A 24,692-nucleotide genomic window follows, 5' to 3' on the forward strand; every position below is an offset into this window, starting at 1 on the left:
GCTGATGGGAGACCCAGACGGATCCCTGCTTCTTAGGGCCTTTTTCTTTTGTCATCAAGAAATTCATGCCTCTCTGGACTCATCTCTCCAGACATGCTGGGTCAAGGTCATGGGGCAGGGTGAGGGTAAATGGGAACCCCCATTTAAGAAGTCCTCAGGTGACACCCATGCAGTCAAGATAAGACCCAGACACCTTAGACACCTTGCACCTGCCAGCTGCACCCTGCAGGGGCTGGCTCCTGCCCCACCTCTCCTCCTGGTGTTTTTCTCCTCCTCTCTGCCCTCGCTCTGGACTCTCCAGCTGCACGGCCTCCATCCTGGCTCTGTCCTGCTCCTTTCATGGCAGGGTCCTTCTCACCCCTTGGACCTTGGTGACCTGTCAGCCTACCAGGCCTCGTGCTATTCTCTCCCTCAACACCTGGTTCTTTGCTGTCTTAGTTCCTTTCCTAATTTGCTGCAATCTGTTCATTTGTGTACTGCTGGTCAGATGACTGCCAACCTGGTACCAGGTCGAGGCCAGCGTCCTTGGGCCATATGAGTCCGTTTTGTGCACTCAAATGAGCCAAACCCATAGGACCCTGGAGGTGGAGCCACCTGTGGAGGAATCTTGCCCATGAAGAGAGGTACCCTGTGCCTGAGGTTGGGGAGTCCGGGGAGGGGGATGGACCGCTGAGGTAGACACCCTCTCAACCTCCTTGGTTTGCTTCAGGAGCCCCTGTGCTGGGCATTTCTGTAGTGCCCATGGTGACCAGGCTGGGCTGGGCTGGCTCAGGACAGCTGAGAAGCTTAGGATGCAGGGGAGCCCTGGTGGGGCATGACCGCCCAGGAGATCAGGGCAGGTCTCTCCTGGAAACCCAGCCTCTAGGAGGAACAGATGGCTTTGAGTATTCCCATTACCAGTGAAGGCCTTTTGTGACATCAAGACAAGGTGAAGGGAGGTTTTATGACAGCAAGACAAGGTGAAGGAGGTTTTGTGACCTGGGGCTGGTGTCCAAAGGCATGCCCATATGTGTCTGCCTGTGCCCACCTGTTCTGTATAAAACCCCCACCAGACCTCAGCCGAAGGCCCCTCTACCCAGAGGTGTTCCCCAGCCCCCTCATCCCCAGCACAGAGGCGGGTGGCAGGGAGGCATTGTCGCTGGAGTTTGAGGGAGGCGGATGCCCAGACCCCCAGTGAGACAGACACCGTCTGGGCCGCTTCTGCCCACAGAATCCCCAGCAGGGATCTCCATCCCCCAGCATGATTCTGGCATCTCGGCAGCTTGAAGGACAGTCACCGAGGTCTGAGCTACCTTGGAGGTCCCCTGTCCAGGGCTCTGTGCGTTACCCTGCAATCCTTTCTTCAGCATCGGGGCTGGGAAGGGCTCTGCCCTAGAACAAATCATAGGCTGCAGAGCGGTGCTCAAGGGGAGAGAGAGTCACACCTGTGAGAAGGCCCTCCCCCTGCGGAGCTCTCTCTGCTCCCCTCAGCCCACAGCTCCGAGGGGAGGATGCAAGCATGAGAAATGCACTGGCGCCAGTTCCGCCACAGTTCAGCAGAGGCGGCCAGACAGGTGATCCCAGGGGATGGCCCAGACAGTGGGTCCCACTGGCTGTGAGGACGCTCGTCTGCCGCATGCCTGTCTCCCACCGCCTGGACGATGGAGGCTGGACGTGGGGCTGCTGCTTCTCATGGTGACAGCAGGCGTTTTTCAGCTTCTTGACCCAGGTTCGGGGAAGTCTGAGGTCTACAGAGGAGTCTTATCATGGAACGCTGAGTGTGTGTGTATATGAATGTGGGGATATATGTATATAGGCATGTGCATGCATATGTGTATTCATATGTATGTGTGTACGCATATGCACGTGTGTGTGCATATGTGTGTAGGGACATGTGTGTATGTGTATATATTGTGTGTGTGGATTTGTGCATATGTACATGTGTCTGCATGTATGTGTATATTGTTTGTGTGTGTGGATTTGTACGTTTGTTTATGTGGATGTGCCTGTGTGTGTGTAGGTACATGTTTGTATGGGTTTGTGCATATGTACATGTGTCTGTGTACGTGTATACTGTTTGTGTGTGTGTGGATTTGTGCATATGTACATGTGTCTATGTGTATATTGCATATGTGTGTGTTTGCGTACGTGTGTGTGTCTATTGTGTGTGTGTGTGGATTTGTGCATGTGTACATGTGTCTATGCGTATGTGCCTGTGTGTGTGTGCATACATGTGTGTGTAGGTACATGTTTGTATGGGTTTGTGCATATGTACATGTGTCTGTGTATATTGTACATGTGTGTGTTTGCATACGTGTGTATGTGTGGATTCGTGCATGTGTACATGTGTCTATGTATATGTGCCTGTGTGTGTTATGCAGGTTCATGTATATGTATGGGTGTGGGGGGTGTTAAGCATGGGCAGTTGGGGGGGATGAATGCCTTCATAAGAGGTGAGTCCGGAACCTTTAACTTTTACTTCTCCCAGGGGCACATGAGGCAGGAAGAGAGCCTCCCTTCTCAGACTCCCAGAGCTGTTCTTTGCCTCCATCTCTTCCATCCCCACAGAGCAGCAGGCTGAGGGAGAGGCTGTCACATCATGGTCAGCGGGGCCTAAGAGGGATACCTGGGTCCCGGCCCTCCTTGCCCAGGCCAGAGATGCTGGTGGAGGCATGGTTTCTGCAGGGGCCCCTCGTGGCTGCTGGCATGTGCAACTGGAGCTGTCCGCATGGCACTCTGAGCAGGGAATGTGGGGACCTGCTGCCCTCCAAGCCCAGGGCAGGGGACGAGAAGTCCCGAGGTGACAGAGCCCATCCTCCTACAGGCAAGAATCCTGGGTGCCGCCAGGGAAAGTCTCACTAACCTCTCTCTTGGTTTCTAGGAACCATGCCATTTAGGGAGCCCTCTGTGGCCATCTCTGCCTGGACCAGGGTGGAAATGCCTCTTCTTGGTTTAGTGAGACCAGCCTCAGCTGACTCACAGAGCTGCAGAGTCAGGCTGGGTCCTAACAACTCTCTCTAGCATTTCTGGAACCCCACGGGGCACGCGTTAGGTAGGAAGTCTGTGCAGACTAGAGAACTTTGGCTGTTGCCAGTCAGTGGGGCCAGCTACCTGCTGACACCTTTTCCCCAGCAGTACTGAGAGCTAACAAACATTTATGGAGCACTTACGGTATGCCAGACGCTTGTCTAAGTGCTTGACATGGACTAACGCATTTAATCCTCCCAACAAACCTATGAAATGGACACCACTATTGTGCTCATTTCAAAGACGGGAAACTGAGGCATAGAGAGGCTATGTAGCTTGCTTAAGGTCACACGGCCAGAAAGTGGTGGGATAAGGGTTTACTGAGCCTTGGCATCTGCCTCTTAGCACTTCCGCAGTGTCACCCTGAAGTGCCGTGCTTGGAGGAAGGGTGGAGTTGGGGAGGTGCAGAGCTGGAGCCATCTTCTGCTTTAGGGAACACCCAACTTCCTTGGGGCTCCAGTGAATCCCAGAAAGGCTTTGGGAGCAACAGTCCAGACATCAGAGTGGTTGGGGACTCATTTCTGGTGGCAAGAGGGGAACAGATCATGGCCACTTCTCAGGAGAGCCCTCGGCTGCCACCTTCTCCCATCACCATACACAGGCTCCCGAATGCTCCTGTCTGGGGCCCGTACCTGCCACAGGTGCCTTCTTTGCCAGAAACAGCCCCTGCCAAGCCCGCCTGCCTGTTTCCTATCTGGGAAACTGGCTGAGCAGCTGAGAAGGCCCTGGGCCCCCTTCTCACCCTGCTTCCAGGATCCTCCCCCCAGACTCGCTTCCTGCTTAGCTCTTCCAAGCCACCTCTTCCCCGGGGCCTGCGAGTACGAAGGGGCCTCACAGACGACAGGATGACTGTAGAACTCTCTCCTTGCCTCCTGCCAGTAGAAATCCTGCTGACCTCCTCCCCTTCCCCTAAAAAGGGTGGAAACCTTGAGCCCTCCAAGTTTAGTCATTTCTAAGGGAGCTCCAAGCCGCCGCCTTCATTTCTTCATTATCCACCCTAGAAGACCCTTAAGCCATATCTCCCATGATCTGGACCTGTTGCAATTGTTTTTATTTTAGCCCTAAGCCCAATATGTAGTATCTATTAAGGAGAATGCAGCGTGGGCTTGGGTCCAGACTCTTTTTTGCCTGTTAATATTTTCTGGAATCCTGATGCTGATGTCCTTTCTTCCCCTCATATATTCATGATACATTTATCCCACTTGAGTCCATCAGCGGCCTCACTGGAGGAGCACAGGATCTCACTGTAAGAAAATGCCACTGCCACAAATTGTCCAGGACATGCGGATTTCATGGAGTCAGAAGTCAGGCACACCTGGCAACATCAGAGCTGCTTAAGGCTCCCTGGAAAGGGGTGGGTAGGACAGGAATGGGGATGAAGGGGACAGAGGGAGCAAAAGGCCCAGGGCAGAGCTTGGCTACAGAGTCCATCATTTCCCATGGATCCCGACATAAACAAGGTAGCACAGCTGAGGCCTGTAAACAGAGAGTATCTGTTAGCATCTACGTAAATGGGGTTCTCAGATTCATATGTGGGATATGCTGAGTTAAAGCAAAAGGAGACAGGCTTCTTGGAGGACTCTGCGGAATCTCTAAGAGGAGAGTGGAAGAAGACTTTCCCAAGTTGATGAGATCCCAGAGCTCATAGGGGAATACCTGCTGGGAATGCTGATTAAATGGGAAGATGCTGGCACTTTGAGAGGCCGAGACAGGAGGATCACTTGAGGCCAGGAGTTCAAGAACAGCCTGGGCAACATAGCAAGACCCTGTGTCTACAAAAAAATTAAAAATTAGCTAGGCTTGGTGGCACACGCCTGTAGTCCCAGCTACTCAGGAGGCTAAAGCTGGAGGATCGCTTGAGCTCAGGAGTTCAAGGTTGCAGTGAGCTGTGGTGATGCCACTGCACTGCAGCCTAGGCAACAGAGCAAGACCCCATCTCCAAAATAATAATAATAATAATAATAATGGGAAGATAAATGTCTGGCCAAGACACAGTGTTAGTGAGTGGTGGTCCTGGCCCCACCACAAACCAGATGAGCATCCTTGGGCATATTAAGCCCTCCCTAAGCCTCAGTTTCCCCATGAAATGAATCTCTTACTCCAGGCCTAGCTTCTTCAGGTGACCACTGAGAGAAGGGACAAGGAAATCTCTGTGACTGACAGTGCTTTGCACAAAGCATGATGCACTGTGGGAGGAATTGTGGGTTTGCCTCTTGCATTCCTAGAAGAAGCTGCAGTGGCTGGGCTTGACCACCTGGAGTGAGTGCACTTGACTTGCTTAGCAGATGTTTTGAGCTACTTCTGCTGCAGGAGAAAAGGGAACAGTTCACTACCAGACTGAGCTCGGCGTGTAGTCTCTGAGTAGGCCTGATCATTCTTCCCGTGAACTGCTAATGATCCCCTCACAGACCCTGCCTTCCCTGAACTCACTCAGTTATGGCTTTGTCCTGGAGACATCGAGCTGATCACCAGGCACCAGCTCTTCTGACTATGGCTCTGGGGAGGCTCTGGGGACATTTGAAAAGGCAGAAGCAATCAACTCCTGGGCCTATGACAATGACCATAAATGTCCATTCTGGACAACTCCCAGCAAGGGCAGATCCAGGCTCAACCTTGGCACCCCTGGGAACCCTGGAGGGGGCTGGGCTACTGCCCCATGGGGATGAGATAGCAGAATTGTGGCATGGAATTGGGCTACAGAGAGCATGTGGCTTAGACCAGGAGGATACAGATACTCAGGCTGGGGGCCAGAGCTCTGCTGAACTTGAGGGAGGGAGGAAGTGAGACTTGAGCCAGGCCCAAAAGTACACCATAATTTCAAAACCCCAGCAAATGAGCAAGAGCCTTCTCAGAGCCTCACTCCCAGCCTTCCTGATGCCTTATATGAATAGGAAAAACCGCTTTTGGGGTTAAGGGCCCTCTGCAATGAGCTTCAAATGGCTCAATTTAAAGTGTTCAAGAACCACTGGTGTGTACTAATTTAGTGTAGACATTCACCACCATCATCACTACCACCATTGCCATTACCATCACTGTCATTACCACCCCCATCATCATTACCACTATCACCATCACCACCACCAATACCACCTCCATCATCATAACCACTATCACTATCACCACCACCAATATGACCTTCACTACCATCATCACCTCCATCACCACTACTGTCAACCCAACCATCACCACCACCATTACCCAAACCATCAGTATCATCATCGTTACCATCATCTTCACCCCATCATCATTACCACTATCATCATCACCACCACCACTGCCATCACCACCATCAATACCACCTCCACCACCATCATAACCATGATCACAATCACCACCACCATTATGACCTTCTCTACCATCATCACCTCCATCACCAGTATCACCATCATCACCACTGTCAACCCAACCATCACCACCACCATTACCCTAACCATCACTATCATCACCACCATTATTAGCATCATCACTGCTGCCACCATTACCATTACTACCTCCACCAGCACCAAAACCATCATCACCACTACCACCACCACCCGATTACCACCAGCATCACCACTACCACCGCCACCATTACCACCAGCATCACCACTACCATTAACACCAGCATCACCACTACCATCAGCACCATTACCACCATCACCACTACCATCACCACCCGATTACCACCAGCATCACTACTACCACCACCACCATTACCACCAGCATCACCACTACCATTAACACCAGCATCACCACTACCATCAGCACCATTACCACCAACATCACCACTACCATCACCACCCGATTACCACCAGCATCACTACTACCATTACCACCACCACCATTACCACCAGCATCACCACCACCACCACCATTACCAGCAGCATCACCAGCATGACCACTAGCACCACCACTATTACCATCAGCATCACCACTACCATCACCACCATTACCACTAGCATCACCACTACCACCACCACCACCACCACCATTACCACCAGCATCACCACTACCACCATCTGCTTCATCACATTTTGCATTTGCCTTTGCCCACACTGAGGAAGATTGCAGAACTCACCCCCTAGCACTTCTGTTAACTTTGCCCTGATCAAAGAGATCGGTCAAAGCTTGACCGTGCTAGACTGAACACACTTTCTTGTTTGTCCAAAACAGCCCTGACTCATACCTGTTGTCCCTGTTTCATCATTAATAGCTCCCCTCTTTCCCTCTCAACTGTGCCCCGGTTTTCATGACACCTGAGTTGAGAGCACGTCCAGCTGCTGATTAACCCCTCAAGGACTAAAAGCCCAAGGATGCTAACCAAGAACAGAGCTGTGGGCTTCCTTCTGACACTCTCACGGAGCAGGGATGCTAGCTGGAGGTTACACCCCACCATCATTGATAACTAATGATGTCCCTGCCTCCCCGTCCCTTGCCTTCCCTGTCCCCTCCCCGCACTTCCAGGAAACCACTGAGAAAAGACGAAAATGGCACCAGCGTTGCTGAGTATCCCATGAGTACTTCGCAGAGCAACAAAGGAGTAGATGTGAACAACACAGTGGTGTGAGTCTGCAGGCCCTGGACCCGCTGGCCAGAGGGACACCTTGGTGGCACTGGTGGACATGGGAAAGCAGGTGGACATGAGCTAACTCTGAGCCTGTCCAGGACTTCATTGCCTCACAGGCCCCGAGCCTCCCGAAGGAGAAACCATTCTCTTCCCAGGCTTGCCCCTGGTCAGCCTGCGGGCCAAGGCAGCTCGGACACCAGGCTGAGCCCGGCTCATGCTGCATGCAGCACCTGGGCAGTCCCCACCCCAGGCCCTCCACATCCTTCTCCCTGTCTGGTGTCTGGTCTGTCGACTGCCCCCAGCTGCTGTCTAAAGCGTGCGCACTGGCGAAGCCAGGGGGATCTGTCTTTCTGCTGTGGCAGGGAGGCATCCCCCTTTAGCCAAAAGAAAGATGGTCCAGGGCCCACTCCCTGCCGGAAAACCTCTCCTCCTCCCAGGAAGCCTGCCTGCTCCTCTCTTCACATTCTCAACAGAAGCCATCGGCACAGCCAGGAGACAGACGTCCCCTTTCAAAGGTGCTTCCCACACATCTGTTCATCACCCCATCTGCAATTGTTGTCAATCTTCAGGGCCTGCCTTCTCCCTCCTATCCCCACTGACACCCCACACCCTAGGCTCCTGACTGCCTACCACGGAGGGCTGTGAGCCCAGCCTGCAAAATCCCCTCCTGAGCAGACATAGGAGTGCGTTTACACTCGGGGGCAGTGTCTGGCCTTCCAGGGGCAAAACGACTCACTGAACCCGCGGCCCAGGGCCACTGGGCAAGGGCAGAGGCCACTGCACCTGTCCTCAGACTCATCCCCACACTTGACCCCATAGGAACTGATGCATCTATGTGAGCCAGGCCCTGCCTTAGTCGGCAGAGGCCACTACTTGTGCCAAATCCACTGTGGGCATGCTGTACCAGGCTGACGCTGGCCAGGCGCTGGATATCCCCACAGTCCCCTGAGGCCTGACTGTTGTACTCAGGCCCTCTTCCAGAGTCCTCCATCCTCTCCCCACTTTACCCTCCCCGAGCCCCAGTCACCAAGAAGGAGGTATTGTTCTTCCAGTGTCTTCCTATCAATGTCTAAACAGATCTCATGCTATAGAAGCACTGAGCCCTCCAGTGTGGTTGGAGGATCAAGGGATGAAATGGGACAGGAGGAGAGGAGTCCTCCAGGTTGGTAACCCCTGCCTGGTTGGCCTATCTCCCAAGTGGCTGCCTTCCCTGTGGGCCACATCAGGAAGCCCATGGAGACAGGATGATTTTGCATCTCCTGGAAAATGAGTGGGCAACTCCTGGCCCTGTGGCTCTCCCCACTGCCCCTACATATGTGCTCAGAAGGAACCCAATGCATTGAATGGTTCCACTGTCGAGCCCTGTAAGACCTAATTTGCCTCCTAAACCTCCAGTGTACTCCTCTGGTAGGTGTTTAAGCTACCGGTGAGACTTTGAAGTCCGGGGAAGATAGACACACCTGAAAACTGGTCCCCATTTGGGCCAAACCTTAAAATGCCCATTGTCCCAGAGTCCTAGTGCTCACGGAGCTGTCTGTGTGTCATTGTCCTGCCCAGGTCAGCAGGTGCAGGTTGAGGACAGGCCCAGGGCATACCCTCCCATAACGGATTTTTCTTCTTTCCTCATTTCCTTCTATTTGAGGACTTGTTTGGGGTTTGGATTTGAATTTTGCTTCCCCTGGACACCTGGGCATCAGCATAGTGCCGGCCCCTGCCCCTGGCCTGGCTGGTACTTCACAGTGCTCTTGAGGTGCGGAGCCAGGTGACAAACAGGCCAGAGGATGTGGGCCAGCAGCAGGTCAAAGGGGGAAACCCAGCAGACCCCACCCCAGGGCACTGTCCCCCACTGCCTTCAGCCTCCTGGTGCCTGCTGAACCCCCAAGCTGTGCCCTAAGCAGACACCTGGGCAGGACCTTAGCCCTAAATACACACCACCCTGTGCTGCAACCATGAGAAAGTGCCCGTGCCTTGGGCTGTCCAAGAAGCTCAGGAGTGATCAGAGGGCACCTTCTGCAAGAGGAGAGGTTCTTGGCTAAGGGATCATGAAGTGCTGGGCAGCCTGAAGGGGCTGGGCATAGCCCAGCTTTGCACATTCACCTGGTCCCATCCTTCCCTACCTTGGCTTAAACCTAGGAAGCCTGGATTTTGCAGTTAGCCTAATCTTCCAGCCCCAGGCAAGGCTTCCTGGCAAGGAATCAGCTGAGCCATCACCACGCTTTGGGGCCTGTCTCTTCCCTGAGCCACTGACGCATCCAGGGCTCTGGTCTGCACATAAATTCCCTCTCAGTTGGACTTGTAAAATCCCTTCTCACTCCAGCTAGCAAAAACCAAGGGAAGAGCCTAGTTTTTCAAAATATTCACTTAATGCCCACACCCCACCCCAAACCCAAGACCGGCCATTCAAAAAATACATCTCATGGCACAGCAAGGGAGACGCACTAGATTTTGAGCTTACGAGACATAAGCGTACTTAAAACCATGCCGGCCTAGTATTTGAGCTTAGAACTTGTATCTAAAATGAGCCGGCAGTCTCTAGACACACACCGATTCTCAGGCTAGTCCAAGCCCTGATGTCAAGAATGAAATACGCTTCCCTTCGCATGTTCTCAAATAGATCTTTTCCAGCCATCTCGCGGCTGACCACAACTTTGCAACTCAGATCACAGGATCTCCCAGAGGTTTCAGGTGTTCCTAAGAAGTTTCTAAAGGAAGTTTTGGAAGAAAGACTAATAGGTGTAAAAATATAAACATATATATTATATATAGCTATATATATTTAAGAGATCTCTACATATATATATATATATAAATACAGCTACTGTACTCTGCATCTGTACAAAGTATGAGCTAAACTGCCCAGGTAGTGTGAGATACGTTATGCATGAATGAATATCCTGAAATCTGCCTTAGCAATGTGCCGCGTGTACTGGGGAGAGGACAGTTGCTCCTGGGAGTTCTCTCAATGGGCAAATGTACAAGTTGATGCCGTCTTATCCACCAACAAGCCATTAAGGTAGATTTCCTGCTAAGACTTTTGTACCGGAAGCAAGACCGGCAGCACTGGGGGTGTCCATATGCCACTTACGAGGCAGAAAGCACCATGACTTTTTTATTTTCAATAAAAATATAGAGATGCCTGTCAGTTGTCGTTTGTGGGGTGGGGGAAAGGAGAATGCGGGCCTGAGGAACGGGGAGATCCTTCACTGGGGTCCTGCTCTACTCCAGGGCTGGGCTGGGGACCTGCTGTGGGATATTTCTGTATGTTTCATCCCAATGGTCCTAGGTCGGTATTTATGGGGATTTCAAAAGCCAATTCTGTCCCTCATCTTGCCACCCACCACCTTGACCTTTGACTTAATTGAGAATAGGGCAACCAACCTTCCCAGTTTCCCTGGGAGTGAGAGATTTTCCTGAACCCGGGACTTTCAGGGCTAAAACCGGGGGTATCTGGGGAAAATGGGACAAGAAGGTCACCCTAAGTTGACAAGTGCTCACAGGAATCACAGGGAGCAGGAGTCAGCCAGCCACACCAGCACGGTGACGGTGGCCAGGGTCAGCCTCCTGGATGTCTACCCCATGTGTAGACCTCAACACCCACAGGCTGCTCTGCAGAGCCCCCTTACCTGGCCAGTTGCATGGATAAGGGAGGCTTGCCCTGCACCCCTATGCAGAGGGCTGCAAAGGGCACAAGGCCCCCAGGCTTGAGCTCCCACCACCACCCCGCTACTTTGTTTTCTCGCCCCAGGCTCACCCTCAGGCAAGCCTCACAGGAAGCAGCCATGGGGAAGAGCTGCCCATCTGATGGGCCAGGAAGGATGTAGGAAAAGAGAAAAAGTAGCCCCTGCAGCAACCTCATCCTTATCTTTGGAGTGAGGAGACAGGTCAGAGATGGAGCACAATGGTCAAGGTCAAGCACATACCAGGAAACAGGGATGGGGCTGGGGGTTGAACCCAACCTGGTGCCTACAAGGCCCGGCCACTGGGCACAAGCAAGGGGCCACAACCCACACTCTCTGCACTGATGAGGCGCTGCTGGGCCCCACCCACGCCCACCTGGGTTCCCTGGGGCTTCCGAGTTAGCTCAGTGAGAAACAGCTAAGAGCCCTGTGGGCCCAGAGCTGTCAGGCAGGTTTATCCCCCAACTGGGCTCACAGCCCAGGGAACAGGAGCTCAGTGCAGGAACTGAGGGAGGGGCCTGTGTCCCAGGCATCAGGGGCATGGAGGGAACATGGAAGTTCTTAAAGGCACTCCTGTTATAAGCACCCCTCACGCCTGGGATTCTGTGAGCTGCCATTGGCCTGCATACAGTAAACAGGCAGTAGAAGACAGCCATCGTTACAATGACTGTCACTGTTGTCCTTAATCAAACAGCTTGTGTGATAGTGAGGGCTCCTCTGTCCACTGCCCCCTCCTGGGGCCTGCCTGAAAGCTGGTGAGGGTTCAGTGGGACATCTCAGGACTCACACCCACTCCTGTGCACGCCCAGTCCAGGTGCAAGCCCGGAGGCCAGCAGGGAGTGGCAGGCGTATGTGCTGTGCTCTGCCTGCCTGTGCAGGGGCCTGGGAACGGGGACCCAGGGCCAGCCTGGGAGAGGGAGGTGGTGATCAGCTGAGCATACAGGTGCCAAGAGCCATCAACACACAGCTGCAGTGTCAGAGCCCTCCTAGGGGCCAGCCCAGTGTCTCCACCTCACATCTCTGGGGACTTTGGCCACTGGTGACAGCTCCTATGACCAACATGACAAACTATGCTCTGGCCGGCTTACAGCTCCATGTCCTGCTCTGGGGTCCTGCTGCTGCCTGTGAGGTGGGAGATGCAGCAGGACCCATAGGACATCGCTGCCCAGCACCTGGCAGGGTGGCAGAATTACTGTCTTGGATGCATGGGAGTGAGTGATGGCAGGAAGACTCTTCTTCCTGCCTTCCCTGCACATGATACTATGGTGTGACATCACAGAAGACAGTCCTGCCAGCCTGAGTGAGCTGCTGTGCTGGCTTTGGGTGGAACCTGGCTCAGTAACGTGGCCGAGCTGTGGCCTCACCTTTGGGCAGACTCACCCACATCACCACGCTCATGACAGCCCCCACTGAGTCACTCGTTTCCTGTTCCTCTACCATCCTTCCACTTAGGAAGTAGCAGACCAGTCATGTGACACATAGAGGATGCCCTGTCTCCATGTCTGGCACAAGTGGTGTCCACAGCCTGCGCTCCAGGCGCCTATGGCAGCCTTTGTCTGGGAGATCCAGCTCTGTGAGCGCCTGCTTGTGGGGTCAGGTGGAGCCGCACTCCCAGCCTGTCCTCCTCTCCTCTCCGTGCTCTCCTCTGGGGCTCCTTCTGCTCTCCATCATACGTTCATCCAGTCAGTCAGTCCCCAGATCCTTAAGAGGCTCTGCTACAAGCCAGGTGCCACACTGAACACGGAGTTCAGCTTCCCCCACCGGAAGCCCCAGCTGGAAACCTCAGAGGTCCCCAGCTCCTTCAACCTGGTGGGTCCCACCTGGGCCCTCCCATCTGCTCTCCAACCCACCTCCACTTACCCAGCCTCTCCCCATACCATCCCCTACTTCCACTCCCTCTCTCCACCTGCCTCAGGCTTCTCCTCACTTCACGCAACCACTGCCTGCCCAGCTGAGCACTCAAGCCCACCCTGCTGGCTGTTGTGGACCCATCTTTAGCTGCCCCGGGCCCCGAGGCTTCCTCAGCCCCACTCCTCACTGCTCACCCCACCCCACGCCCCACCATCCAGCAAACCACACTCACTGCCAGCCTCGTGTTCCCACGCCCACCCCTTGGCTGGGCGTCGCTGTCCTTACCCAGCTCACCTCTCCCTCCAGGTTCTGCCTGGCCACCACTCATCTGCTATCCAGGTCCCCTTCAGAGGCAGCCTCCTCGCTGAACACACATGGAACATGAACCCACTCATGCACAGAGCCGGAGGAATGCCTCCTCTCCTGGGCGGCACAGACAGCCCTGCATGCAGAGCTCCCACTCTCTACCATCTCTGGTGGATATTCCCAGTCGGTTATCCTCTGCTGCCTGAGCCTGGCTGTCCCTAGACAGAGGCTGTTCACTCATATCCTAGTGTTGACTGGAGACCGGGGGTGTGTCCTGGGGATACAGAGGGAAGCAAGACAAGACCTCTGCCCTCCAGGGGTAGGTTGGTGGTGGCAACGGCCCCACAATGTGCACAGCGACAATGACACCAGTGTGGAGATAAAGAGACACTCAGGGCCAGCTTCCCAGGGCTTCATGTACTTTGTCTCTTTAATAGTCCCTGCAAGCCCAGGAGGCAGGAAGATTACCCCCACTGTACAGATGAGTAAACTGAGGTTCAGTGGCTTACCAAGGGGGGAAAAAAGGAAAAAAGCAGTTAAGGCACAGAGTTGCAATTCAGACCTAGCTCTGTGTGGCTACAAGTTAGTTCTAGGCTCTTCCAACCCAGACAGGTCCTTTTGGATTTTAAATGGTCCATTCCAGCTGGATTTATAGCCAAGCATCTCCCCGGCCGTGGGAAGCACACAGGAGCTGCAATGAGGGACCCGCGGGTCTAACAAAATCACTTCATAGGTGACTTCTGCAAGGCTCTTTCCCTCTGAGCCTCGGATTTCTCATCTGTGAAGTTGGGGGAGATAAACTCCAGTGGCTCTTTTTCTGATTACCACCTGTGCCTGTCTTTGAGCACGTCTCATCATTCTCTATTCTATCACCTGAGTTTATTTTCAATACAGCACTTCTCACCCCCTAAGAACAATTGCCCATCTGTGTACCTGCCTTTCTCCTCCCATTACAATGTAAGATGGTGGGAGCAGGGGGCCTTATTCATCATCAAATATCCAGCCCTCCAAACAGCCAAACGTGCTGGGCATGGGAAATATTCGTTAATTAACAGTGGGTTATACATTTTACACAGTACACACAGGCATAAAGGAAAACATAGCATTTTATTTCATATAACTGTCCAGAGTTCCTACCTCATTGGGTGTGAGGGGGGAGAGGAATAAAAACCCTGAATTTGCAAATTGATGGCATTGCAGCCTCTTCTGGTTTGACCAGAGTCTTTTGGGTGACTCTGTGTCTTGTAGATAGACCCTTAGTCATTGAGGCATCTTCCTGGGCCTGCTCCCTGTAAGAAGCACCCTCAGGTTACCCCTGAGCAGATGTCTGTAGCCTGGTTCAGGGGAGCTGGGCTCAGGCCACACGGCATCTTCTGGCTTCTCACAGGTCTCTGCTGCAGAGGGGCTGGCCTGGGCTGCTTCCTGGACAGGTGACTGTGGGGCTGTGCCTGGACCTTTCTAGGCGAAGGGTGACCGCTGCCCCCACCACTCCAGTTGCACATGTCCAGGCTTAAAGCAGCCTTCTCCTCCTGACTGCGGCCTCTGCACGTGTTCCTGAACACCCATGGGGACATCTGAACTCTGCACATTCACCTGGTTCAGGGAGGGCTGTGGATGCTGCGCTTCGAGGTTTATGTGCCACCATCTTCCGGGGCTCCCTGGGGCTTTTTCAACGAGGCATCTCTATAACACCCTCACCCGTAAGAGGAAAGGTAAAGACACGCCCACCTGGCCTCCCAGTGCCCCCCTGAATTTGTCTCCCCGTTTCTTTTGCCGACAATCCCCTGCGGTCCTGAAGAGATGATCTGTCTGACTCCTCATCCTGTCTGCCAGAATTTCCCCTACACCCCAACCTCCTCCTGCCCCAGGAAATCCATGCAACTAGATGGGCACATGGTTTCCTGGAGAAGAATAAAGAACATATCCATTTATTATTTTCAAAATAGTATCCCCATTCCAAACCCCATCATGCGCTCACACCGAAATGCTGGTGTGAAATCCAAATGCTGGCAGAACGTGCCATATGGAGGAGGATTTCCCGGTTGCTTATTCAAACACAGAGACGTGGGGAGCCGTGAGTCACCACTTGAAGCCAGCAGTGTGGGAGCACCACGCTCAGAAGAATGGGAGCCAAATGCCCATTGCAAGCTGTGATTTCATTTCAGCAAAACACCAGCTGCCACATGGCATTACAATGTGAAGAATAAGTGGCTGCGTGACTGGGTGACTGCAAGGCATTTAACACAGAGCCAGGCACGCACCAAGTAGGGTGTGCCTCATCAAGGTTAGCTCCCATTCTTGTTTGGGATTCCCATTCTGTGCCGGGTACATGACAGACATCATTCCCTTCACTCCTCACAGGAGAGAGGAATTACCATCTCCATTCTGCAGTTGATGAAATTGAGGCTTAGTGAGATTCAATGACTTGCCTGTGGTCAGAGAGCAAGTTAGCAAGAAAGTCCAGACTCCAACCCTGAGAACCAACCTGGCTGCAAAGCCCTGTCTGGGTTCCCCTCTACCTGCCTCCCCCACCCTAGCCCAGCATGGGAGTCCAGCTTCTGCACTGCAAGCTGGAGGCCCTGGGCACACCCCGCTGTCCGCAGAGCCCCCCATGCCCTGAACCCCGCTGGGCAGAGTGATTGTCCTCACCTGGAGAGTGTTTCTGTCCTTCGTGCTTGATTGCTTGCTGGTTCCCTTCTTCTCCAAGTGGGCACTTCAAGGAGCGGAAATCAGGGCGTCTGCCAGGCAGCCCTGGGAAGCTCCCTTCTCCACCCACCTGCGGGGAGCCTGTCTGGGCTGCATAATTAAAAAGCCAGCTCTTTGTTCCTAAAACAGCCAAATCTGTGACTTCCACAAAGGTCCTGCACACCCTGCAGGGAAGAGGTGGTGCCAGGGGGTCACCTTGCCCCACCCACCTGACCTCAGCTTCTCTGAGTGAGAGGAATCCAGGACGGTTGTGGGCTGGAGAGAACAGCCGTGGCCTGAAACAGGGTCAGGGCTGATGGTTGGCATATGGAGGGGCAGGTGGGGGCAGAGGAGTGATGCCAGGGAAAGGAAGGGCTGCATGGGGGCAGAGAGCACGGCTGAGTGGTGCTGGGTACATCCCACCCGTCTTGACCCATAATACGGGAGAGCCAATCTAAAGTGGAGAGCAAAACCACTGCCCTGCAGGGCCAGGCAGGTGAATCAATGAGTACACCAGGCCTTGTAAATCAGCCCAGAGGTGGCAGGATTTTTGCCTATTGGCTCGTGGGTTGTTCTTCTTGCTTTGGAGGCTGAGGTCAGTGGCAGGAACTGAGCAAAGCTGGAGCCTGCATATTACACCGGAAGTATCCAGACCAAAAGAAGAAATTAGAAATTCAAGCTCAGCAAAGAAAATACACTCTGGGGCCGGGCGAGGTGGCGGGTGCCTGTAGTCCCAGCTACTCGGGAGGCTGAGGCAGGAGAATGGCGTAAACCCGGGAGGCGGAGCTTGCAGTGAGCCGAGATTGTGCCACTGAACTCCAGCCTGGGCGACAGAGCGAGACTCTGTCTCAAAAAAAAAACAAACAAGAAAATATGCTCTGGGCCAGGGCCAACCAGCAGGCTGCCAGTTAGTAACTTGTGAACTAAATGACTCTAGGTTGCCTTGGAGGTCACAGGAGTAACAAGGGACTCCTTATCATTTAACTATTGGTAATATGTCATAGCTCAGACCTGGGCTTTGGAGGTAAAAATACTCAGATTCAAATTTTGCTCTATCTCTTACTGAATGATTCCTGCAATTTTTAAATCTCTCCATGCCTCCCTTTTCCCATTTCTAATATGGGGTTAATAATAGAAGTGTCTGCTCACACCATTGTTGCGAAGATTAACAGGTTACTATATCAAAATTGCTATATATGACAGGCTCTCCTATTGGTCGCTATGATTACAAGTAATTAGGGGCAAGTTTCCTCAGGGCTGGGTAAACTCTCAATAGGCCAAATCTAACAGAGTTTATCATCACAATCTTTATTTATTTATTTTTTGAGACAGAGTCTTGCTCTGTCGTCCAGGCTGGAGTGCAGTGGTGAGATCTCAGTTGGCTCACTGCAACCTCTGCCTCCTGGGTTCAAGCGATTCTTGTGCCTCAGCCTCCCGAGTAGCTGGGACTATAGGCATGCACCACCAAGCCTGGTTAATTTTTGTATTTTTAGCAGAGACGGGGTTTCACCATATTGGCCAGGCTGGTCTCGAACTCCTGACCTCAGGTGACCTGCCCGTCTCGGCCTCCCAAAGTGCTGGGATTACAGGCATGAGCCACTGTGCCCGGCCCTATCATCACAACCTTCTACTCATAATTATTCTTTCTCCTGAAATTACTATATTCAGTGGGAAACTAAATGTGATTTAATTCGTAATCCAAAATTTTTTTTCCATGTACATGAATTCCCAAAGCAAGGGGAAAACACCTGTGTCAGATGGAGTGATAAACAGAGATGCCAATAGCATTGAGCCACCTCAAAGAAAAAAACCCTCAGATTTCCCTACCCCATGCTTCTGGCACATTTTAGCCAAAGGAGCCTAGACCCCAAAAACAGGGAAAAGAAATGAACATGTATTGAGTGAGGCCCTGTGTTGGAGGCAGACGGCCTTCAGTCCTAATGCTACTCCCGCCAGCTGCATGATCTTGGATAAGGCACTTAACCGCTGGGCCTCAGTTGCCTAACCTGTAAAGTGGGGATAATAATAAGGCTTATCTCATCCAGGGGGGAAGGGGCTAAGGAATAAAAATCATGTATGTAGAGTGCTTTGTATCTAGTAGATGCTCAATAAATGCTGGCTATTATTGTTTCTCTTGGATCCCCTTTACCTGAGGCTCACCACTCGTTCCTGTCAGTGAAGGTCTGGCCAGCCTTTTACTAACAACACATCAGCCATCTCCCAAAGCATTCAAACTCCATAAAAACACGGTTTGGTACTATTCCATTGGGTTCCAACCACTCCCTTCATTCTTCTCAAGAACCTACCATTACTGTCAAAACACCAATTTTCCCAATATACATATTTGCCAATCAGTTCTATTAAAGACGTATAATAAATGATCTGCATTGTCCAATTAATGCCAGAGGCCCAGCTCATGAAAGAGATGGGAGGACCCATCTTCTCTGATCCAATCCAGTCTTATTTGGCCTGTTGTCGCTTGGAAACAGAAATGAATCTGCTGCAACCACTTGGCCTCTGATGAGACTCTTCGGGAAGAGATTTCCTGGAAACATCCCGGTATCAGGCTGAATGACATGCTTGCTAAGAGATGGCACACAGTGGAGACTGGATGCTCTTGGCTACTGCCATGTTCGGGCTCTCCTGGGTATGGTAGGTCTTAATCCTGAGGCACTGCCTGAAGAAAAATACCAAATGAGCCTGCAGCGGTGAGCTGTCCCTCTGTGTGCTCTTCAGGAGGCAGCCAGTCTTCTCAGGCGTCCACAGATTCCAGCGCAGTTTCCCAAGTACCATCACAGTTCTCCACCCATTTGAGCTTTCCATCACCCCAGGAAGACGGGTAGACAGCTCCATTTTACAGCGAAGGAAAAACAGAGGTCCAGAGAGGTTTAGTAACTTGTCCAAGGTCACCCAATTCATAAGAGGCACGCCCATGGTGAAAAATCATTAGGAACAGAATCTACACATTTGGAGATTTGGGCCGATTCCACCCTTGGGAATCTCAGTGTGTTCTGCTCACACACTGAAACCAGTAAGGTGCTATGTGGAAAGGAAACCAGTCTGTATTGTGGCTGTTCTCCATGCCAATAATTAGTGCTGGTCAAATCTGGATCAGGTAAATGTTGCTGAGATCTCCCTGCCCTCCGTTCTGCATTTGTGGCCGTCACCTGGGATGACGTGTGCTGTGGCAGAAGTTCATATGGGCAGCGGCTGGGAGCACAGTCCTTGGGGGTCGGATAGCCTGGGTCAAGTCCTGGCTCTGCCCCTTACTAGCTGCATGACCTTGGGCAAGGAGCTCTACTTCTCCAGGCTTAAACATAAGAATAAAAGGAATAATCAGTAACTTTTAACAAGTGCTTACCATGTGCTAGGTGTTGCCCTAAGCCCTTTTCTTGCATTCTTTCATCATCTCAACAATCCTCTGAGGTAGAATGTGTGTCATGACCCCCATTTGACAGATGAGGAAACACTAATATGGAAATCCCAGTGCCCCTGAGGCGGTAAGGAAAATACTTCCACAGAAGGGCTGGCTCCAGCTCAGTGCCTTTCAGGGGCCTTTACATAGGTCAGAGGTCAGCACACTTTTTCTGTAAAGGGCCAGATGGTCAATATTTTAGGCGTTCTGAGCCATACAGTCTCTGTCGCAACCCTGCCTACCATTGTAGCACAAACTCAGCCCTACACAATATGCAAATGGCGAGTGTGACTGTTTCTACTAAAACTTTGCAGAAACAGGCCGTGGGCTCTATCAGACCTGTGAACTGAGGGTGCTGACTCCTGCCTTAGGTGGATGGGTTCTCCGCCTACTTATTAGTGCCAATCTTGCTAAACTTCCATAAGTCCCCTCTCTTCCTTTTTTCTTCTAAGTGCCTGAGCCCAACTTGTTGGGAGCTTTTTGTCCCCTCTCTCCCTTTTTTCCTTCGAAGTGCCTGAGCCCGACTCATTGGAGGGTGGACATAAGGTTGCAGAAGAAGATGAGGACACTGACAATGGTGGGTGCAGCATAGGCTGGGGAAGCTCACTAGTTTCCATCAGCCAGTGAAGTGGCAGGGCGCCAGTAGGGACAGCATTTGGGTCAGTTTGGCAGGGAAAGGGGTCCTGGTTCTCAAGAGCAAGGAGAGAGATTTGCCTGGGAGTGACCAAGACTCTAGGTCAAGGAAACAGGTCCAGACAGTCGGAAGCATTAAATGGGGGCCCCAATCAAGAGTGCCAGGTTAAGGGTTCGTCTGCAGCTTGGGGAAGATGCAAATACAAAGAAAAGTTCAGGCAGAAGTCCATTCAAAGAGCCGGGCAAAGAAGAGGGAGTGGGAGAAGAAGATGTGGGTAACTTTGGACCTTGTCTACTGGTAGGATGGGACCACCAAGATCCTGGCTGCCTGGGGCAGGGTGGGCTCAGGACTAGCCAAGAGCCAGGCCTGCAGCTGAGCCCAGATGAGGATGTCAGTAGAAACCCTCACAGGGGAAGCAGCCAGAAGCTCCTTCTCCTCCAGGAACCAATGCAAAAAAGGAGAATGTCACATGCAAAGCTCATGGTGCCTGTGGGGAGCTCAAGAAAGGCCTCTTACTTAACTGAATCCATTCATTGGATAGACATTAATTAAACATGTACTGTGTGCCAACCATGGGGAGACAGAGATAGCGCATATGCTCAAAGCTGTCACCGTTTACAAGCGAGATAAAGAAATGCACAACTTGACTATAAGACAAAATGTTCACGGAAGCTCAGCCAAGCACGACTGTGCCAGAGAAGAGTTCTGACCAGGGAGAGGCCTTTCAGAAGAGTCTGTCAGGCAGATACGAAGAATGGTCACTTCTGTACTCTCCACACAGAGCCTGAATGGTCCCCTGCAATTTGTATAAGGATGAAGATTTGAAGATCGCTCTTTCTAGAACTCATATGAACAGTTGAACAGTTAAACATCTGAGGGCTTGTTTTCCTCTGAGAAGCATTAAGATCTCAGAGCTCCCAGAAGAAAAAGGAAGCCTCTTAATAACGAACACTAAAAAATTAAAAAAAAAAAAAGGTCTTTTGCCCTCAGAGTCCTTCCTAGAGGTGGACTTCAAACAAACCGCGTATTCCTCTCATCAAATGGCCTGAAAGAAAGCCTTTTCTTCTTCATCATTTCAGTTTCAAGAGAAGTTAGAAGCTGTAGAACTTTAGAAGGAATGGTTGTCAGGAACTAAACTCTAGCTCTATAAACTGGTTTTAAAAAACCCCAGGCTCACAAAGATAATAAAAAATGCATTTAATAGCATGTCAATATACAGCTTAAATGTGTAGTAAGTCTTCTGTTAGTCAGTGCATTACAGGGATAAAGAGGAGAAATTTCATTTGGAATGCACAGTCCGAAGCTAGGTATAGGTGCGGAGTAATCTTGGTGCTCTTAAACTATTAAAATTCCGTTTTATGAAACATCACTCCAGGTGCAGGGCGCTGTGCCAGTGAGGGACTCACCTGGTCCGGTGTGCAAGCTACAGTTTTCAATTAAATTGTATACAAGTATTAACAAAAGAATAAAATTTATTATTCACAAAACTAAAGTGGTTATCATAAAGCTTACAAGAGAAGACAGCCTAGAACTAATGAGTTGAAAAACTAGTTTCAAAAATAATAAAACTTACTGGACAGTTTTGGAAAATGATATTATAAAACAACGAAAACAACTGGCACAGTTTAACCACCTAATTTCTAAGTGCACTTTGTAATGTTCCTTGCAAGCTGCCACTTTTCCCAGGATAATGACAAAAAGCTTCAGTCAGGTGTCACTGGCTTATGGTGACGGTTTTTTTATTGCATTGCCAAGAGTGGATTTTAAGAAAAAACACTACAAAGGTTTCAAAAACCCTATTTATTCTCTATCATCAAAAATAGCAACAGGGGGACTTGTACAACTTTTCTGTGAGTACCCACCAGTCTATTTTTTTTCTTAAAAAAAATAGAAGTTAGTTAAAGAAAAATGATTTGGTTTTTAAAAAATAATGTAAGGAAACACTTAATCAGATAGCCCAAGGAGTCATCAGAAATATGTGTAGCAAGAAAGCTTCATTTTCGGCCCTCTCTGGCCTTTGCACATCTTTTACTAAACTAGAAAGAGAATGTACAGTACCAATATGTTCCCCAACCTGCTTGGATCAAATTGTTTGTTTTTAAACCCATTATTGCTAAACCAGAGTGTTGACACTGAGCGCCGAGGAGTCCACTCATAGAGGATAAAATTGAGAGGCTGCTTCCGAGGACTGGATCTCCACCTGGGCCATTTTGAACTGAGTGCACTGCAGCCACTTGCGGAGGGCTGCCAGGCCAGCACTGCTCTGGCCCGAGCCCGGCAGCGTCCTTAGGCTGTGGTGGTTCACGTGGTTCTGAATAGCCTGGAGGCGAAGCTGGAGTCCCGCAGATAAGTGCTGTCAAGAAAGGGCAAGAGGTTTTAGTTTATTTCTTTCTAGTGTTTCTGGGCAACCCAGGGAGCGTCAACCCAGGCGGCTTCTTGCAGGCAGAACTTGGGCTTGGCTCAAGGGTTGTCTGGCCTGAAGAAGGCAAACTCTCAACTCTGGCAGTGCCCAGAGCAGGGTATCGCACCGTGTTTTCTAGAGTCATCCTGGCCCAACCCATCAGAATAATGACATGCCCATCTTGACGGACTCACTGCAATGAAAACAGAAAGCTGCCACACCAGTGCTGGGCTAACACATAAACTTGGCCCCAAGGAACTGTTTACGACAGGGACCTGGGTGTGGGTGGAGAAGTGCCCGGGTTCTGCTGCCAGGCTCCCCGTGTTCAAAGCCTGGTTCCTCTACAGGCGACTTTGGGAACAAGATTTATTGGTCTGTGTTTGGGTTTTCTCATGGGAAAAGCGGGGAGAGTAACACTTACTCAGGGGGTTTGTGTAGGACAGATGGGTTAAAAGAGTGCTCAGAACAGAACTTGGCACATGAAGAAGCTAGGATGATAGCTTCTCTTCTTTCTCCAAGCTTCTTAGGGAGTTCTGTCGGCCTCCTCCTGGCCATCTGGGCAATGTAAAATCACCACAGATTGCCATAAAGCCGGGAAAGGGGTAAGGGAGGCAATTTAAAATGCTTCAAGCTCAGAGTGCAAGAAACTCTTTTCACAGAAAAAAACTAGTACCAAGAGGCAGTTTTCAGCAGAGTCCATGCCACCGATGGCTGCCACAAATAGCACCAATGCCATAATCAGGACTCAAAGGCTGTGGTCCTTGTTGACAGCCGCATTTTTCTCTTATGGTGTCTGGGCACTCTGAGTTCATACCGCTTTCCTTCCACTAGCATGCCTCCTCAACTCAGAGAAGAAAGCCACAAAAAACTTTCCAGCTTTTCCTCCCGTCCCCGCAACACTCTTAGTGCGGCAGACAGGACCCGGTTTGGATGGAGCAGGCGGCAGGTTTTGTCATCTTAAGTCAAGCCCAGTAACTCTGTTTGCTAGTCATAGAGTATGTTTGCCCCTACAATGACAAAGTGCCACTCAAGGAGAAGCCTGGGGCTGGGAAATATATTCGGTCAGAATCTCCTCTTCCAGGCTGTGGGGTCCTGACCAGGTCACTCTTCTTACTTTCGGTCCTAAATTTCTTCATATATAAAATGAGGCAGTAGGTTCCTTGTAGCTCAATCCTATCATTTATTCAATGTCATCCTTTCATAACAGAATTCTTTCCATGATAGAAAATCAATTTCAGCAACCAGGACATATCACTGAATGTGTCTGGGTATCCTCCAAGGGATGAGTATTCTATTCTTTTTTTTTTTTTTTTGTGAGAGACAGGGTCTTGCTCTGTCTATATATACATGATCTTGTTATCTGCAAATAGTGACAGTTTATTTTTTCGTTTCCAATTTACATTTCTTTGATTTCTTTTTTTAAAATAAAGACAGGGTCTCACTCTGTTGCCTAAGCTAGAGTGCAGTGGCAGGATCATAGCTCACTGCAGCCTCGAACTCCGGGGCTTCCAAGTGATCCTCCCACCTCAGCCTCCTAAGTAACTAGAAGCACAGGTGCATGCCACCATACCCAGTTAAATTTTTATTCTTTGGTAGAGATGGGGTCTCACTATGTTGCCCAGGCTGGTCTCCAACTCCTGGCCTCAAGCAATCCTCCCCGCTTGGCCTCTCAAAGCGCTGGGATTACAGACGGAAGCCATTGCACCCAGCCTTGGCCTGTACTCTCATCAGTGGATTGAGGCTCGCTCAGACACTGGGATGCTCCCCTCCACCTGCATGCTCACCAACCTCACGCAGTAGGACAATGGCTCCTGCCACCACCCCCTGCCTGCAGAGCCCTTACCTGGCCCACAGGTCTCCTGCACTATCAGCCCTCTAAGGCCAGGAACAGGTTGAATTCATCCTTCTCCAGAGTAAAGGGAGCATCAACAATCCCTAGGAATGTTATGCGTTCTCTGCAGGAAACCAAGCTTCCAGTCAGCCCAGGGGTGACTTACCTTGATATTTGACTGAATCATTGGCAACCACATAGGTATCAGCTGTATGGAGAAAGACAAAAGCTTCATTATTAGTGTTCTCTATTCTCCCACAAAGCTTCGCTTATTGCAAGGGAAAACAGGCCACACTGAATCCCTTTCACATCGCGCATGGATGTGGGCCCTGCTGCAGAG

General features: G+C 51.2%; 2 protein-coding genes across 6 annotated transcripts in view; one reads left to right on the plus strand and one right to left on the minus strand.

Annotated features, from left to right (window-relative positions):
• The window catches only part of PRIMA1 (proline rich membrane anchor 1), a 71,375-nt gene extending 60,688 nt beyond the window's left edge, over positions 1-10,687 (plus strand). For 2 of the 3 annotated variants that reach the window (XM_033191503.1, XM_033191502.1), the window contains exon 5: positions 7,450-10,687. In XM_033191503.1, coding sequence (XP_033047394.1) covers positions 7,450-7,552 — 103 coding nt within the window. In that variant the 3' untranslated portion in view covers positions 7,553-10,687. Of the gene's footprint in view, positions 1-2,860; positions 3,032-7,449 lie in introns of all 3 variants that reach the window. The other variant, XR_004432327.1, reaches the window with a different exon arrangement.
• A 10,615-nt stretch (positions 10,688-21,302) lies between these two features.
• The window catches only part of UNC79 (unc-79 homolog, NALCN channel complex subunit), a 287,744-nt gene continuing 284,354 nt past the window's right edge, over positions 21,303-24,692 (minus strand). For all 3 annotated transcript variants that reach the window (XM_033191506.1, XM_033191504.1, XM_033191507.1), the window contains 2 exons: positions 24,519-24,560; positions 21,303-22,473 (listed from right to left, as the gene is read on the minus strand). In XM_033191506.1, the coding sequence (XP_033047397.1) occupies positions 22,273-22,473; positions 24,519-24,560 (243 nt within the window). In that variant the 3' untranslated portion in view covers positions 21,303-22,272. The remainder of the gene's footprint in view (positions 22,474-24,518; positions 24,561-24,692) is intronic.

Source organism: Trachypithecus francoisi, unplaced genomic scaffold (genome assembly GCF_009764315.1).
Source record: "Trachypithecus francoisi isolate TF-2019V2 unplaced genomic scaffold, Tfra_2.0 Lachesis_group3, whole genome shotgun sequence".
Taxonomy (NCBI): Eukaryota; Metazoa; Chordata; class Mammalia; order Primates; family Cercopithecidae; genus Trachypithecus; species Trachypithecus francoisi.